Source organism: Trypanosoma brucei, chromosome 10 (genome assembly GCF_000002445.2).
Source record: "Trypanosoma brucei brucei TREU927 chromosome 10, whole genome shotgun sequence".
NCBI lineage: Eukaryota > Euglenozoa > Kinetoplastea > Trypanosomatida > Trypanosomatidae > Trypanosoma > Trypanosoma brucei.
Genome location: NC_007283.1, coordinates 2,676,766 through 2,693,203, shown reverse-complemented (window position 1 = coordinate 2,693,203; position 16,438 = coordinate 2,676,766). Strand labels below are relative to the sequence as shown.

Here is a 16,438-nt window from a genome sequence, read left to right as displayed (position 1 = left end):
CCACCAAAGCAAAAGCTACAGAGAAAAAGAAATAACATAAAAAGGGTAGGCGTCCCCGAGCGACAAATGATTATGACGGACACATTCTCACGTTTCAGATTATTCCTTGTGTCTTTGTTCAAATCTCTAATAGCCTCCCAGGTTTGTTGACCGCCACCCACCCCCCCCCCCCGCAGAAGCAATGTCTTGCCCACAAATGGGAACGGTTCTATCCAACCAAAACGACCAATCATATAAACTTGATGTCAGTTCGTCACCGCTCGAAGCAGGTAGCAATAATATGTATGTATATTACATATAATCCGTTTCTTCCCACTCATCACCACCAGAGGTATTGGCTGTACCCTCTCGTTTTGCCTTTGTTTGTTTCATTACGTAGTGGAGGACTGTGTGTTGCAAAATACCAATTCTTAAAGACATTTGCTTGATTTCGGCCCTTACCTTCACAGCAGCATCCTTTACTTGCATCAATGGAGATGTATCTGATAGTTTCGCCTCTCTTTCTTCGATATCCCGCTTTACCTGGTCCAGCAATCCACTTACTTGATTTAACTCAGCTGAAAGTTGTTGAACGCTCTGACTTGCTATATTTGCGGCATCTTGAGAAGAGTTCAGCTCCCGCAGCTTCACACGGTAATCCTCAACTTGATCGGAAAACTGCTGAGCGAGCGTCTGCTCACGTTTCTGAATGCGGTCTTTGGATTTCTCTAAATCATCACTCATCCTCTGAAGCATTTGCCTTACCTCTGGATACATTTTCTCAACAGCTTTCAAAAGAATTGCGGCGTTTTCAATGCGAGAGCGCCAATCTTGTATCGCCTCTGACTTTACATGAAGCAAAGGTCCAACGCGCTCCACTTCCAGATTCCATTCATCTGCATTAATTTCTGACTCCACAGGTATCCCTGTGTCTTCTTTCCCTGACTTCCCCCCAACAGCACGAACGTATAACTCATCGTCATCGTCGCTATCGATCATCACATTATCCTCCACCTCATCACCAATTCCATAATTCTCGTCACCATCCGTGGCCCCTTCCAACTCATCGAACTTTTCAATATTACTGTAGTCAATAGCACGAATGCTTAAACCTTTACTGAGGATAGCGTGATCAGCGAGAAGCGAAAGCACAGTCAGAACTGCTTCACCACTTGCTTGGCGCAACCGATTAGGCGCAAGGTTAGGTGCTGTTATGTTCATCCCACGTAACTCCATTAATATATTGGTAGCCGTAGCATTCGGATCGTCAAACTGCCCCGGAGGTTCAAAATTACGACCGGATAAACCCATTAACCAGGAGCACAGAGACGTGAAATAGTAGAACTGGGCGTTAGGGTTATCAATGGTAGAGGGTCCCGAAAAGTAATACTTGCTCAAGGGTTTGAATGGGGGCTTGACACGGGGACAAAATTCGGTTTCATATCGTAAAATCCTGAGTTTATCGATCAGATCATCCATTGTACCATCATCAATGATGACACCACTTCCAGAACCTTTAGGTTCTGTAGATTGGGGTTGTGTCTCTTCGCTCATTTTTTTATTAATGTTTTTACCCACCTAACTATTTTCAGACTGACGCACGCCAATAAGACGAAAAGCAAGAAAAGGCGCAGTTAAGAAAAGGAAAAAGAAGAAAACCATTCATGTCCCTCGCATCCTCACTCGCCTCCCGGTGGTAAGAAATAAGGTGCAAATTTATGTCAACTAAATGGGAACATAAATCATGCCCAATTGAGCTAACGAAGGCAATTCCTCCTTTTTTTCTTTTCTCTCTATCTTTTTAGCTCCTCATTAAAACAAAGAAAAAAAAAGCGTCCTCAATACATCACTTCCCTACCATATAATATCCCACATAACATGTATAAATACATTGACTTTTCTTCAATCTCTTTGTTGCTTTTCCTTTCCCCTTTCATCATTTTTGACTCGTATTTTCTTTGAGTAAAAAATAGGGGAGCGAAAGGAGCAAAATATCAGCTATCCTCAGCAAGAAGTTTATTTAGAAACAGCGTATGCGTTTCTGTGCCTTCCTTAGAACCAGTTCCACTGGGTTCCTTCGTAACAAATGACGAAACCAATCGCCACGACCCTTCCTCTGAAAGTGCATCCAACAAAAGGACCATCAGGTGGGACTTTCCATCCTCGTCGCAAAACTGTCTGTCAAGCTTAATGTACCAGTGGTTGGGGTTGGGAAGGTACTCAAACTTGGGCAATGCAGTTCTGTTGCTCCTCGACGTCGTGGTAGCGTTGGGGATCACATCATTCAGCTTTTCAATTGTTTGTTCCTTGATGGGGCCCAAAATACGTATCTCAGGACAGTTGAACGTGAAAGTGACCAAAAGGTAGTGAGACATTAAATTTGCTTGAGTAACGTTCTCCACCCCCTTAAAGAATATAACACTTGTTGTCTTAGAATTATTTAGCTGTTTCACTCACCGGATGCCTTCCTCGGTATGCTAGCATAGAGGGAAAACCAATAGACAGTTAAATTAGATCGCATTGATAGAAGTACACGAAGGAAAATGGTAAAAGTTTTGAAAATGTCTTCAACATCTGGATGAAACGCCGCGGAAATATTCATGATGTCGTATCGAAAGGGAGCGAATTTGAAAATATGTATGCATGTAAATATATGTATATATATATATATATATATATATATATGATGTAATAGGTGCAGCGATGCTGTCGAGTACATACGTGCATGTGATAGCTGTAACACTAAGTGTAATATTATTAGTAACATTAATTACGATAACAGCAAACCTAGCTGACAAATAACAGTGCAGTCTCCCAACACCTCATCGAGGCTCGTGCGGCATTGACGATCACTTTTTCTCTCTCGTTTGACCATTCAGATTCACTAAACTTACTTAACAGGTGCAGCGCCGCCTTCCAATGTCCCTTATTTAACAACAAACTAGTTAGCTTATCCATGTCAGTCACACTTATGGGGTATCGGCTCCCACAAAGTGATTTCCCATCCGCCCCAGAAACAACGAACTCATTACTAAACGAATCAACCTCCAACGCACCTGTGTCAACGGCGTTAAACTCAAAAAAACTCTTAATCTCCAACTTCATTTCGGTACGGAAAAGCTCCCAACACTTCATTATGATAGTAGAAAATTTATCCAATAGGTTTACATGTTTTCCCTGCCCGTACTCTTTCATAAAACCCCTGCAAAGCTCACACAGGGTAATCACAGGAACTTCCTCCACCCGACGCATAACCAGTTTGTCCAACGTTGCAAATGCTTCCTCCCAACAGGACACAGCGATCGCCGCACGCAAAAGGGTGCGCTGCAGCGAACAGGAAGTATGAACATATCGACATCTTAAAGACCATTTAAATACATCTTCAAATCGTCGCCCTTGATAGGCCGACCTGGCAGCAGCGAGTTCCAATAATTCTTTTGCTGTGTCTGCCGAAGTCCCGCTTTCACTAAGCTGCACCAGGAGGCAAACAGCCTGATGCCACTGAGACCTAGTAGGGTACAAACTGGTAATGAGGTGGCATAATCCACTGGACATCCCACATTCCTCCACCGGCACAAAAGTTGGGTCGTATGCCACCCGCATAGTGTCGCTAGGACCGACTACGAACCTTTCAGTGGTTCCATCAGGTTCTCCAACGTGGTCGTCGATAGATATCGCATCCCCACAACTCAGCTTCCTAATGTTCAAAAGGTGATTTACCACTTGCAGAGACTGTTTCCACATTGATTCCGCCATCAACTCACCCACCAGAGAGTCACAGAGAGTCCCACTTGGATTCCACACCCAAAGGCCAATAGCGCACCGCCACATATCTTGTCTAACAAGGGCTTTCAACAAAAGAGCGCAAGCGGGCACACCTTCCGAGCTAAAAAGCTTCGTCCAGTAGTAGAGTTGGCTTTGTTTACCATGCTTTAAATATAACAATCCTATCCTTTGAGAATGCTCCAGTGTGAGGGAGGATCCACATTCAACCAGTGCCCGCCAGTAGTGTTGAAGAGCCGCGTGCCATGCGCAAGTGGCCTGGCACAGCAGCGGTAAAGACGGCTTCAGGGAACCATACCGTTGCATCTACCATAACTGTCTTTGGGCTTCAAATTGTGCGTGAGAGACTCAAAGAAATACCATCAGGGGTGCATACACACGCATACGAACACATGCATATCACAAAGGGGAGGGGAAAAAGAGGAGCCCATACACACAAGCATATGTATATACGTATAAATAAATGCGGACACGCATGACGCTGGTGAAGAGGGGGCGATCAACGGACCGCAAGCCAGAAGAACGAATGCCTAACAAAGCAGCTGGCGATCATGCACAACAGGTGTCAAGGGACGTGGCACGGTGGGGGCGCAACAGCTCCAGATAGTGGAAAGCGGTGCTTCAGGCCACGGGCTGCCCACGGAAGGCCAATACCGTTTCCCTTTACAAGGATATGAAACCCACCGGAACCGGAAATACGCCCGATCCCCCAGACCCCGGACGCTGCACAAACAAACGAGGTAAGTCGAAACCGTAGTCGAAAACTCAAGAACCTCACGCCCGGGAGGAGAGGCACCGGCCGCGAACCCCGACACCCCCCACCAGCCGCCCAGCGGCTCACCCCCCGCATGCCTCCCGAAGACGAACGACACCCGAGGGTCCGTCCCACTTCTGGGGAAAACAACCGAGACGCAACCGATGTGCGGATGCTTTACGGAGGCGTAAGGAAAGGTCCAGAGGAAACGGGCAACCATCAAGTAGCACTCAGCTCACAAAACTTACAGGGTTGCCAGCGACCGTGGGACGAGCACCACGCACTTCCTCTCTAACTTCTCTTTTTACACCTTTCCCGCCGGTAGCGAAAGAGTTTCCGACGGCCAACCCGCTGGGAACGCCGCCAACAGCCAGCAGCGACTCTAAAGTTCAGGACCCTTTCGAAGCACTTGGTTGCAACGACCTCAATTTTTGCCATCACCACAAACGCCCGAAAACGAACAGGTTGCGATGTAAACACTCGGGGCTCTGAAGCGTTTGATCAAGACGCGTGTGGCGCATTAAACCCAACAGGGGTCTGCGGATGGACGGAGTGCTAAACCCATTATTCCTCCACCTGTTTCGCGAGCGGAGTGTTCTTGCAACGGGCGCTAATACGTTTCGTATTAATATGCTGACCCCCAATACCCTGACAAAGTGGGGAATGGCCCATGGTGACATCTAGAAGTTCGGGGACACTCCGACTAGTAGTGAGCGCTACTGCGAAGAGAATCACCGTGCGACCATAGGGGCCTTTCGGCACTGCACGGATGAAGAACTAAACCTCAGCACATCCCCTCTGATACCGAGGTGGTGTTAGCGATGGTCTTTCAGGGACCACGTCAGAGGCACGAAGCCTTTCCATACCTTCGATGAAAAATACTCCCGACTGTGCCAAACCCTGCGCTGTGCACTACGGAACGATGTGTTCCACCCCCTCCGAGTGTACAGCGGAAATGTTAAGCAGAATCCTGATTTGATTGTTGAAGGAACTTGGTAGAACGTGGGTGACATCCCCCCGCTGGAGAACCTGGTCTTGACATGTGTGGACTAGAGGGGGGAAACATCCTTTTCCTCGAGGGTAGACGAAACAAGAACATTGGGTAGCGGGAAAATGAACAGGGGAAAGCGTTGTATATTTAATTAGCACTGAATTTAAAATATGTCCGAACATTAAGAAAATAAGCAAATGCGTGCCTGTATACACGCGCAAAAAGCATTCTCCCGCTCGATCTCGCTTTTTACCGTGGAAAGAACACAACCATCTACGCAGTTGAGTAGGGTAAATAAAGCCGGCTGGGGAAAATAGCGGCCTCGCAAGGCCGCGTTTTGGTGGGAAAAAAAATAGAGAATGGTGTTGGCGTGCGTTCCAAGACATTTGAGATATATTGTGCTGGCCGGCTCCATGAAATGCAAGGATCGTCGGCAGGGAAAGTAAATCTTTGGAAGAGTACGGGAAATGTGATATTTTTCCGATACAATGTCTGATTGATTATAAGCGGTAGTCGCACATGATCAAGCAACCACAAAAACACCAAAACTTCACCATGAGACCAAATAAGAAAAAACACAAGAATGACCCAGAGGTTGAACCACCCCCTCAAACACACTTTTGCTACTCGGGGAGTAAAACCGTTGCTTTGGGTGTAGCATGTCATTCCTCTGACACCGCTTTTGCCCCCACACTCAAACTAAGTCGTGCTGGATGGGGACTTCCATAGTGTTCGGACACACGTTGATGAACTGAAATTTCACGGGTGGCGCGGATAACGGCGAAGCCTGTACCTGCAACTCTCCTGAAATGGCTGGAATCCGAGACCCCTCCTGAGTTCACGTGGACAACACAAATAATCCCTAGAATGGTCTGTCTTGTGGCGTCACGGCACGTCCCACACTATAGGTTTGTGGCTTCGGTTTGTTGGGTTCGTCTCCTGTGAGAATTCGAAGGTTTCCCACGCGGTTCGTTCTGGCTCCTTATGAGGAGCAACGCAGGTTCAGTATCAGCTCCGGGTGATGGACGAAAGCAATTACTGTTCCCTCTCTTCTATGGTTTCTGGTGTGGAAATTCAACTGCATTAGGCAAACGTGAGCAGTACCTTGTTGCAGTGCTGTGGTATGCTAATTCCGCTGAAGTTTCTGGGAATATGCGACCAAGTTACCGGTAGCACCGAATGTCGTACAACTATGGCAAAAGTTTTATGCATTTACTGATGCCTTCCCGTGTGGCAGGAGGTTTTCATGGGTATGAAGGGAAAATATTCTTCTAAAAACTTTTAGGATAAACCTTTTCTTCTCAGATGTAGTTTTTACTTTAGAATTGTGGAGCTCAATGAAAACAAAGAATTTTCTTATATAAATCTACTAGAACCCGAAGCACCTCTAACTTCATTACGAAAAGTGGGGATTGTCAACCGGTCCCTTACGGGAGGAGCCGCCTATGTGCCTGGGTTTGAACTCCAACGGCCAACCCTGACAACTTGCTGAGAGATGGCTGTGGCGTCCTCGCGACGTGGCGCTGCCAGGAAGTTGGATAGTGCATAATGTGAGACTACCAAGACACCGAATATACCGCGTTCCCTTAGTTGTGGGTGTGCGTCCCCCCCTGCATTTTTTTACTTACAACAGTGCCGCGCAGAGCTTCAGCAAATCTAGGTTTGTTCTGGACTTGTTTACTGGCTGGTATTAGTCGATTTCGAGAGTTGGAAAATCTAAAAGGCTCACAGGAAGCACCTTTAGAAAAAAAAAAAATGGTCGCGCTAGTCCGAAAAAGCCTAAATCAGGAAGTTTTGGTTACCAGCTTAGCGGAATGTGTCTTTTCCGGTCGTCTGGTGGCTAGTGCAGTGTGTCTGAGGAGTCAGTGTAGGTGATAAGAGAAAATCCTTCACCTACTCATGGAAACTGGGGCTTCGCCGGCTCGGTCAGCCCTCCCCAACGCTTGGTTGACCTAAACGCGGAACACATGGCCCTTTTCTATTGACGGCACATCGTCTTGTGATAGAATTAAAAGTGGGGACACCCCGTGCCTTCGACATATATCGGCCGTTAGGTCATTGATGGAGAATGATTTGGAACGCAGCGTCAGACTGCATCTCTCCTACGGTCGTATCTTTGAAGGTAAGTCAGCCCCTGCACTGGCGATTGGGCTGTTCGGGAACGAAACCTGATACTGACCTTCGACATCAATGATCCTAGTGCTCTTACTTTGTTACCAGAAAAATGGGTCGGAACTGTGGCGTAGAGTGTTGGGCCCCCCCCCCTAAAGGGCTGCAGTTGCCCTTGAGAAGCGGGTGGCTCTGAAGTAGGATCGCGCCCACCCCGTCTCTTTCTCATCGACCGAAGCATAACATACAGCTGAGGGGTTGTGGAGCAGACAAATGAGGACCCTTCGTTTTCACTCACATCCAATAGAAGCCGTCTGTTCCGCCTTAGCGTTTCTGCCACAGCAACCCGTCCCATAGTTCCTGGACGAAGCCCTCTCGTTGCCGAAGACGTGGCGGCGGATGTGCGGTAGCTCCTTCCTTGTGGAGGGGTCGGGTTCTACTGCCCCTAAGCCGGTCTCTGATCTGACACTGCGCTGGTCTGTAGGCACGTGTGTGGCGCAGATCCCCTCGCAGGCCGGCAGTTTGCTTTTGTGGGCGTTTGCGTTACATGCCTTCGATCGTTTACTTCACCTAGTCTATCACTTCCTACGTTCGCCTCCCGCTTTGGTGCTTTATTCTTGGTGTGCTTCGGGTACTGTGACCCCGACATGTGTGGAAACTTCTTTCAAGGCCTAGTGGATTGGTGCTTGTGGATGGCGTTGACGCAACTCGGCGCTGAAAGCCCCGGCATCTGCTTTCACGTTTGGTAAACGGTGTGGCTGGCCACTGCGATTCTCCTTTCCCTGTAGCGTCGGGAGCTTCTCAGGGTCGCTGGAGGACATCAAATGCTTCCTGCTGCCTCCTCAGACCCCGATCTTTTTGTCTTCCTTATCCAATTCGTGTTGTTAATGCGGTTTCCACTGGTGTTGTTGCCGGCGACTCGTGACGGCGGAGGGCCGTGGTAAAGCCGATGCGTCTGCGCTGAGGGGGCTGTCGACACGTCTACTGCCGCATCGTTGTTTCGTGCTCAAAAAAAAAATGGGTGTAGCGTATCGATTTTTACACCGTAACGTCATTTGTGGCATATGCACTGATGCTGACTCGGTTGAAAGTCCTTGCCATTGCTAAGTATGTTTTTGATTGTCTTCCAATTTTGCTTCTCAGTGATCCCCTCCAACTTTTATGTGGACGGAGCTCTGTCCAGTTGACATTTCTCATATGCGCGGGGGCTCTTGCCGCATCACTATGGATGCCGCAAACCGCGATATACAGTTGAATGAGTGTGTCTTGGCACGACCATGTTCGGTTTTGAGGCCCCGTTGATTTCGTGCTGCGTCTGTATTTGCCCCTTTTAGAGCCGCAGCAGGTCCTCGCTGGTACTTTTAAAGTTATTATGCCCCTTGTAATATAACTAATACTTTTTTTTTAAATTACACACGACAGTAGCACACACAATCCACCAGCATTCTAGCCTATTATTTCCCGCGAACGCACGTACTGCGCATCTTAAGGGAGTGCCGCATATATATATATATATGGTGGATCCTTCTGTGCTGCTGGCATATTGCCCCACGCACGATTTTCAACGTATTGAAGCCGTTGTCCGCGAGTGGCCTGGCGTGGAGGCGGTGGGTTCTCTACGAACCAAAGAAGGTAAAGAAAATACGACGAGCGTTTTCATTAAGTTTAGCGACAAGGAGGCTGCTAGGGATGCCACTTCGCGGATAGATGCCGTTCCGGGGCTAGTACGAAAGATTGAAGAACCAAAGGCTAAGCAAAGGATGCGCAAAATGGGAAAGAATATGTTAATTGATCCTGCAATGGAAATTTTTTCCTTCGGGGCGACTGATAAAGGGGACGTCACATTCAATGAAAGAAAACGCGAAGGGAACCGGCGACGCCACCCAAGCGTGATAGGCCCAGGTAGCGGCAGCGAGCGAACAAGTAACAAAGGGAATAATGCAATTCGACACCATCCATTTACGCCACCCGCGCGGGCCAGCGTAGCATTGGTAGACAACGTTCCTTTTAACATGACTAACGATCAGGTAGCCCGATTATTTTCGCCGTTTGGAGAGTTAATCGATCTGAGCCGTTATGAGACCATGGCAATGGTGTTCTACAGGTCGCCTGATTCTGTTCTAAAGTGTATTCAACAACTAAACGGAAAGACTGTGAAGGGGAAAATTATCACCGTTAGCAGTGGAGCAATAACAATCCCGGGACTATTAGCAGCAGTGGTGGGGGTGCAAGTCCACAACTGAAAGCTAGATAAATTAAGTAGTCGAATAAAAAGCGAAGCACGGTACCAGAGAAGTCGTCATGATCCTTTGACCTGTTTGCTTCCAACTCTCTAATATGAACTTGTGAAACGTCGGGTAAGGGGAGCGGGTAATGTGTTGTGTGTTATGGTAAGTTTCCCTAGATCTCGCTTTAAGCAGATAAGTTGTCAGAAGCTACGCATGCCCCCTCAAAACTCTCACTTTTTTTGAGCCTGTTGAGAAAGGGTGGTCTAAGGATGCTGAAAAGAACGTTAACTGTTTTAGATCAAACATATGGGCCACACAAGTCGTACAAGTATACGTACATGCCGGATCCACGCAAGTTGGCACCAATAGAAACCACACAGCGATCGGAAATTGTTCCACAGTCCATACGTCCTCCTACATCTTATGTACCAAACCACGAGACATTTCTAGAAAGAGCTGATATACACCGTTTGAGGCCCACGAGTGACTTCAAGGCATCGTTTAAGGACTGGAATGATTTATTTACTTGCGACAAACGACAACTACGTGTAAGGGGAATCCCACGGATGACTCGAGACGCTATTCGAACGGCTGTTCAGGCGTTTCAGAATGGAAATCCACCTGAGAGATTTGATACGAAAGAAGAGTGGTTATACTATAAGCAATTCAAAACAGTTGATTACAGTTATCGCGTTATACCGGAGCTTCCTGAGAAGTATCGACCACATCAGAGTGGTATTGACCAGGCACCGTTGCCCGATTATCGGGAAATTAACAAGATGCCTCAGTGGGCAGAGTGCGAAGAGCGACGACAGAGTAAAAAGACAGTGTGAGCAATATGGGCTTTGGGGTTCCCCTCTGACCACTTTCCTTCGCTAGGTCGTGCAAACGGTGTCCGAGCTGGTGCTTTATGTATCGACTATGCTCTTTTTTTTTTTTTTTTGCTTTCCTTTTTTTTTGTGCGTGTACCTTTATTTGTGCTTTTTTCACAACTGATCTTGCTCACTACAGTTATTCCGCAGGAGAATCTATGTCCGACGTACCATACGATGTTGCAAGCGATGTTTCCGACCTGGACCCGGAATCTGCGGTGCTCGCACCGGTCCAGAAGCGCATTGAAGCGCAACTTCGACAGCATCTGGAAGAGGTCATGCAGCAGATCTATGAAGTAAAGAATGAATTATCTAAGGCTCAGAAAGAAAGGGAGCAATGCGGTGTTGAGCTTTACAATTCCCAGCAACACCTTGCCAAGTTGCAGGAAACTCTTGAGAAATGCCATGAAAAGCACCTCGCAACAAAGCAAAAACACGAGGAAAAGCTTCAAGAACGAGAGGAACTTGCTGCGCAGGCAGACACACTTCGGAAAAACATTGAGGACCAGCAACGACAATACGAACGTCAGCAGGCGGATCTTTTAAAGCTTACTGAAACATTAGTGAAAGTCCAACAGTTTAATGAACAACTCAAAAACGAAGTTCAAGTGGAGCGCCGTGCTGCTTTCAAAACAGAGGAAGATATAACCAACTTGGAGAAGGAAAAGTTGAAGCAAGACAACCTTATAGATTCTTTGGAGAAACGTGTTGTTCTGCTAGAAGAAGAAATATCCACGGTTAACTCCCAGGTCGAGAACCAGCAAAGGGAAACCCAGAAGGCTCGGGAAATATTAGCTGAAGCTTTGGCAGAAATGGAGGCAATTAATTTTGAAAAAAAACAATTAGTTCAACAGTGGAAGGGTACGCTCATTGGGATGCAACGGCGTCACGAAGCCATGAAAAAGACAGAAGAGGCACTGCAACAGCAGAAAGATGAGCTACAAGTGCTCGAGAACGAGATAATTGGGACAAGGAAAGACATTAAAGGCGTTCAAGCAGAGACTGCCAAATTGGCTGAATTCATGTCTCGAGTTGACAACGAAGTTACCGTTCTAGGGAAGCAGATCGATGTCCTTGTGGAAAGAAAGGAGAAAGGCGCACGTGAATACGTGATGCTGAAGGATAATATTGAACAAACAGATGCAGAAGCCAAAAAGCTGGAATACGAGGCAAGAACATACTCTACCGAAGCTGCCGATATCGAGAAGAAGATGTTGAAGGTTTCTAAGGAGGTGGTCCTGATGGAAAATGACATACTCGAGTCACTTGGTAAGCAGTCCTCACTGAAACAAGAGTGCCACGGTACGTTGAGTGATATCGAAAAAATGAAAGGCTCCATTAGATCCAAGGAGCTTCAAGTGGCACAAATGGAGAACGAACTTGCTCGCATTCGTGTGGACACACTGCAGGCTCAGTCACATAATGAGACCCTGAAAACCACATTGGGCGATCTCGAAAAGGAGCTACAAGCTCGTGGCCTGATGGTCGAACGCATGCAAATGGACATTCACCGTCGACACGACGAGATCGACAGGAAGCAAAAACAACTAGACCAACTCAACCACCAGTATGAACAACTTGTCGCTGCTTATGGCGCCGACAAGGGGGAACACGTAGGGCCCCTGGAGGCCACCATTAACAGTCTTTCAAAAGCAATTGCGGAAAAAGTCAATGAAAATGAGGCTCTCCAACAGGAATGGATAAAACTGCAAACAGAGTTGGTTAACTGTAAAAACAATTCAAATGAAGTGAACGAAGCGATTCTTGAGCTCCAGGCCCAGAGCACTGTACTAACACAAAAAAGGGATCGACTTCTAGTAAATATATCAAACGAGAAAAAGGACATTGCAAACCTCGAAAACAAGGCGAATGCCATGCACCTAGAGATGAAACGGGTAAACACTCAACTTTGCAAAAATTCCGATGATCAGAAGAACGTTGCCAACGAAGCGTTTCTTCTCGAGAATGATCTCATTCGTAGACTCCAGGAAAAAAAGCGTGAGGCGATCGTGCTTGAGCAAAAGGTGGAGGAAGCTAGACAGGCGAAAACCGAACTCCTTGAACAAATTATGAATCATGAAAGTGATATATTGTTTTGGGAGAGGAAAATGCAAGTTGCTAAAGAAACTGAGATGGCGTTAGATCCTTCGGTTGGTAAAGCAGAAGTAGAGAAAATGAGAAAAGAGATTGGGATCATGGAACAGCGAGTCAGTCACCTGCAGCGTGAACAGCGGTTTTTAATTGAAGAAATGCAGAAGTCAATTGATCATCGGGAGATCATCAGGGCAAAAGGCCAGGCGATCCAAGAGGCTGCCAAAGTGAACAAGCGGGGAGTGACGAGAATGGATATTGAAAAAGAAAGTTCCAGGATGTTTAAGGAGTTAAATGAAAAAAGACAAGAGGCGCAGCTAAAAGAGCGTCAGATCAAGGAACGTCTTGCTTCCATTGAGAAGACAACGGCCGAGGCAGAATCTGTTCAGCGGGAAATAGACACTCTTGACGAACAGATTTCCGAGCTTCGCTCACAACTTGTTGTCGCTCAAAAGGAACACGACCGTTTAGAGGACGAGCGACGCGCGAAGAACTCGAGTCTCCAGCGCATTCGTGACGCAGAGAAGGGAACGTACAAGTCCGCTCTAGAGTTAAAGCATACGGCAGCTGAGGCATCGAGACTGAACGAAAAACGGAGGGCATTCGCCGAAATACTAGGAGAGCTAACCGACAAATACCCTGAACTTGCGGATGATCTTTCTGATATAGCATCATCTCTGCACTGATTATCAGTTTGAGAGTTGTGGGTAACACATGGGCAACTATGGGTGCGTGATGTATATTGAAGTGATCTCCAGAGGATCCAACCAGCTATGATGTCTCAGTATTTTTTCTTTTACATTTCTCTGAGGCAAAAACATAATATTTCAACTCGTCTGGCACTGTGGCTGCAACCAAAAATAGTGCACGGTAGTTCTACCCTTTGTTAGATCACCTGTTGAATTTTCATTACTCACATACCGAAACTTGTGATATTAACCTGTCCGAGCACCCCGGTCTTAGGAGGATATAGTAAGGAGTGACTTGATTCTTGCCGGATGAGTGCTGAGGATGCACTTGTACCATGGTCAGTTTCTTACATATTTAAAAATATCGAATCCGATGCGGATTACCGGAACAAACTACTCGCGATGGCGGATCGTCTTCCCGATGTCGCCTCGCGTACCATTTTGTGTCCGTTGTTTTCACGGCGACTGATACAGCAGACGGAACGCTCCTCTGCCCTGCACATCCTCTCATCCATGTGCAGACTCGCAATCGCTCAACAACGGCGCTACGACGCTGAAATTCGTGGAGAATCTGGTAATTGTGAAAAGGAAGGAAAGGTGGTGACTGCAGTTGATGAGGTAACGTTCGCCGCTCAAATAGTGGGCAGCTTCATCAATACGTCGGTATTGGATCTGAGTACAGCCTTCTTGCCGTTCAGTGGCACACAGCGGCCACATCATTTGACAATTCTAGCCAGTCGAACGCAGGAAGCAACTGAGTACTTCCATAAGTTGTGCAAAAACGAGGGCTGTGCTCGTGTTGCACCCACAGCAGTACGACGAACTTTCTCGCTGCTGCCAGCGAAACGAGAACCGCGGCTTTCTCGCCATCCGCTACCATTTTCACGAAGGTACAACCTACCCGCATGCATGACTGCGTTGCATTGTGTGGCCCAAGACATACGACCAGCAGAACAAAGGGGTTTATTGAGAAAACTAGATACGGCTGGCCCAGCTCTCCGAGTTCATTCTCGTGACACACTTAACGAGAAGTTAGCGAGAAAAAGACGGTTGGAAAAGAAGGCTGTCCCTTCGTCGTTAAGTCGGCCAGCACCGCAGTTAATACGAAGAGAAACGTCGGCACCAGATGCGCCACCAACCCCAGACCCCCAGTGTACCACCGACCAATCAGAGCCAGTACACAGCAAGCCCTCTTCTGTTCCACAAGAACCGATACCAAATGCAACATGGGTAAAAGATGGTGACCTTAGGGTAGTCAACGGGAAAATAGTGTACTTCGAAGAGAAGTTGGATGACAGTGACAATAAAAACGACATCCCCATCGAAGCGTCGGAAATTGAAACAATGAAAACACGGCAAGATCAATCGAAGAAGAAAAAAGATAGTACAAAGAAATCAAACAGAATAATCGATAAAAACGTGCGAAAGGATCGGAAACACAACGCGTCACCGAAAATAAAACACAATCGCCATCCACAACAGAGTATACCACTGAAATCGAGGGAAGAACTTATAGAGATGGTGGAAGCTCTTGATGTGTCGTCTAGATTAAGGCAAACATTCTGGATTGGACTGGCCAAAAGGGAGGATAAGTAAAGAAAAACCGCGCACCACATTTTTTTTTTAAAAAAGGTATTCCTTTTCGCCGCACCCGCCGGACACAGTGTGTTTTCACACCTGACTATTCTTTTTATCGGAGTTGCTTTGCACTTGCTTGTTCCCGGGTGAATGTGAAGCTGACGTCCATTGGGCCGCAGTGCTTTGTGCCTCCAACGTACTTAGCACTCATCTAATCTGCTCTTGCAGCTCTTTCAATAAAGGAAGTTAGGCTTCGAGGGGTCCGTTAATGGCAGGGACTGGTGCCTTTTGGTGCCCTGCAATGGAACCTCGCGGTAGGGAGCTAGAGAAAGTTGTGCATTCCGTTATTGCGCAAAACATATTTTGCACGCATCACACGTTGGCTGTGCACGAACTATCCGCGCTTGGAAAGAGAGGGAGTCTACCGGGACAGTCGCGTCCCCAGCGAACTTGTACGGTGAACGGACGGGGTGACGGAACGAGGACGGGGGAGAGCCCGTTGAGCGAAACTGTTGCGTTCCTCGTGCGCTCCTCAGGTGTAGGCTACGACGCAGAGGGAGAGAGTCCTAGCGCAGGGGAAGTGTCGGCAGCGTCTCCGTCACCATGTGATGACCACCACGAACCAGAGGTGGCGACCAGCACCGCGCATGAGGTTAGGCGTGTTGACGCGGCAGGGGTGTCCCCAACCCCCAGCGCGCTCGCAGCCCTCATCGAGGCAGCGCGTGCGAGGGAAACTGTAGAAGGTGTAGGGCCTATCAAGACCGACAGTGGCGTCTGTCATGTAATGTGCCCGGCGCCACCACGTAGCGGCGGCGCCACCGCCGACGGTGAGTGCCGTGGGCTACGGGTAGGTGCACAGACGGGGGATGATGGGGGTGACGAGTTTGGTGTGTCGTTGCAACAAGGCAACGAACCGGACTACAGCAAAACCGAGGAGCCACGAGGGTGCGTCGCTGCTTCAAAGCATCCACTGCAAATGACCCGCGAGGAGTTCCTTGCACAGTATAAGCGAGCACCGCGTCGTGGGGAGATTGGATACGATGCGGAGAGCGTTGCTGCTGCGGAGTCCCTCGGCTACGTTATGAGCGGCTCTCGCAACCGGGAGAAACAGCATTATGTTGACAGCATCCAACAAAAACTACACGAAAAAGAGGCGCGGAAGCTTCGCTTACAGTTCCGAAAGGTGGAGGACGAGCGAAATGACAGCGCCACTGTCGAGACACTCCTAACGCTGATGCGGCAGAGGACTGTGGGTGAAGTAAAGAAGTTGTGAAGGATCCGCTACTGCTACTGCCCGCTGGTTCTAATATCTCGGCGGTTGGTTGACAAATTTGTGCTTGTAACTCGCTTTTTCGTGTGCTCAG

The 16,438-nt window shown here is 47.8% G+C and overlaps 9 protein-coding genes across 9 annotated transcripts, besides 2 other annotated features; 5 read left to right on the top strand and 4 right to left on the bottom strand.

Annotated features, from left to right (window-relative positions):
- Positions 1–291: 291 nt before the first annotated feature.
- On the bottom strand, positions 292–1,533 carry Tb10.26.0670 (hypothetical protein, conserved; the record flags this gene model as incomplete). The annotated part of the gene is made up of 1 exon (XM_818247.1): positions 292–1,533. The coding sequence occupies one exon, from the start codon at positions 1,531–1,533 to the stop codon at positions 292–294; it is 1,242 nt and encodes a 413-aa protein (XP_823340.1).
- A 440-nt stretch (positions 1,534–1,973) lies between these two features.
- On the bottom strand, positions 1,974–2,354 carry Tb10.26.0680 (hypothetical protein, conserved; the record flags this gene model as incomplete). The annotated part of the gene is made up of 1 exon (XM_818246.1): positions 1,974–2,354. The coding sequence occupies one exon, from the start codon at positions 2,352–2,354 to the stop codon at positions 1,974–1,976; it is 381 nt and encodes a 126-aa protein (XP_823339.1).
- A 258-nt stretch (positions 2,355–2,612) lies between these two features.
- Positions 2,613–2,664: a microsatellite.
- Positions 2,665–2,766: 102 nt separating this feature from the next.
- Positions 2,767–3,810, bottom strand: Tb10.26.0690 (hypothetical protein, conserved; the record flags this gene model as incomplete). Its single annotated transcript, XM_818245.1, has 1 exon — positions 2,767–3,810. The coding sequence occupies one exon, from the start codon at positions 3,808–3,810 to the stop codon at positions 2,767–2,769; it is 1,044 nt and encodes a 347-aa protein (XP_823338.1).
- A 482-nt stretch (positions 3,811–4,292) lies between these two features.
- Positions 4,293–4,736, bottom strand: Tb10.26.0700 (hypothetical protein; the record flags this gene model as incomplete). The annotated part of the gene is made up of 1 exon (XM_818244.1): positions 4,293–4,736. One exon carries the CDS (start codon positions 4,734–4,736, stop codon positions 4,293–4,295), a length of 444 nt encoding a protein of 147 aa, XP_823337.1.
- Positions 4,737–9,130: 4,394 nt separating this feature from the next.
- On the top strand, positions 9,131–9,859 carry Tb10.26.0740 (uncharacterized protein; the record flags this gene model as incomplete). The annotated part of the gene is made up of 1 exon (XM_818243.1): positions 9,131–9,859. The coding sequence occupies one exon, from the start codon at positions 9,131–9,133 to the stop codon at positions 9,857–9,859; it is 729 nt and encodes a 242-aa protein (XP_823336.1).
- A 254-nt stretch (positions 9,860–10,113) lies between these two features.
- Tb10.26.0750 (hypothetical protein, conserved) lies at positions 10,114–10,677 on the top strand (the record flags this gene model as incomplete). Its single annotated transcript, XM_818242.1, has 1 exon — positions 10,114–10,677. The coding sequence occupies one exon, from the start codon at positions 10,114–10,116 to the stop codon at positions 10,675–10,677; it is 564 nt and encodes a 187-aa protein (XP_823335.1).
- Positions 10,678–10,771: 94 nt separating this feature from the next.
- Positions 10,772–10,803: a microsatellite.
- Positions 10,804–10,874: 71 nt separating this feature from the next.
- Tb10.26.0760 (hypothetical protein, conserved) lies at positions 10,875–13,493 on the top strand (the record flags this gene model as incomplete). The annotated part of the gene is made up of 1 exon (XM_818241.1): positions 10,875–13,493. The coding sequence occupies one exon, from the start codon at positions 10,875–10,877 to the stop codon at positions 13,491–13,493; it is 2,619 nt and encodes an 872-aa protein (XP_823334.1).
- Positions 13,494–13,898: 405 nt separating this feature from the next.
- Tb10.26.0770 (hypothetical protein, conserved) lies at positions 13,899–15,092 on the top strand (the record flags this gene model as incomplete). Its single annotated transcript, XM_818240.1, has 1 exon — positions 13,899–15,092. The coding sequence occupies one exon, from the start codon at positions 13,899–13,901 to the stop codon at positions 15,090–15,092; it is 1,194 nt and encodes a 397-aa protein (XP_823333.1).
- A 283-nt stretch (positions 15,093–15,375) lies between these two features.
- Tb10.26.0780 (hypothetical protein, conserved) lies at positions 15,376–16,347 on the top strand (the record flags this gene model as incomplete). The annotated part of the gene is made up of 1 exon (XM_818239.1): positions 15,376–16,347. The coding sequence occupies one exon, from the start codon at positions 15,376–15,378 to the stop codon at positions 16,345–16,347; it is 972 nt and encodes a 323-aa protein (XP_823332.1).
- Between the last annotated feature and the right edge of the window lie 91 nt (positions 16,348–16,438).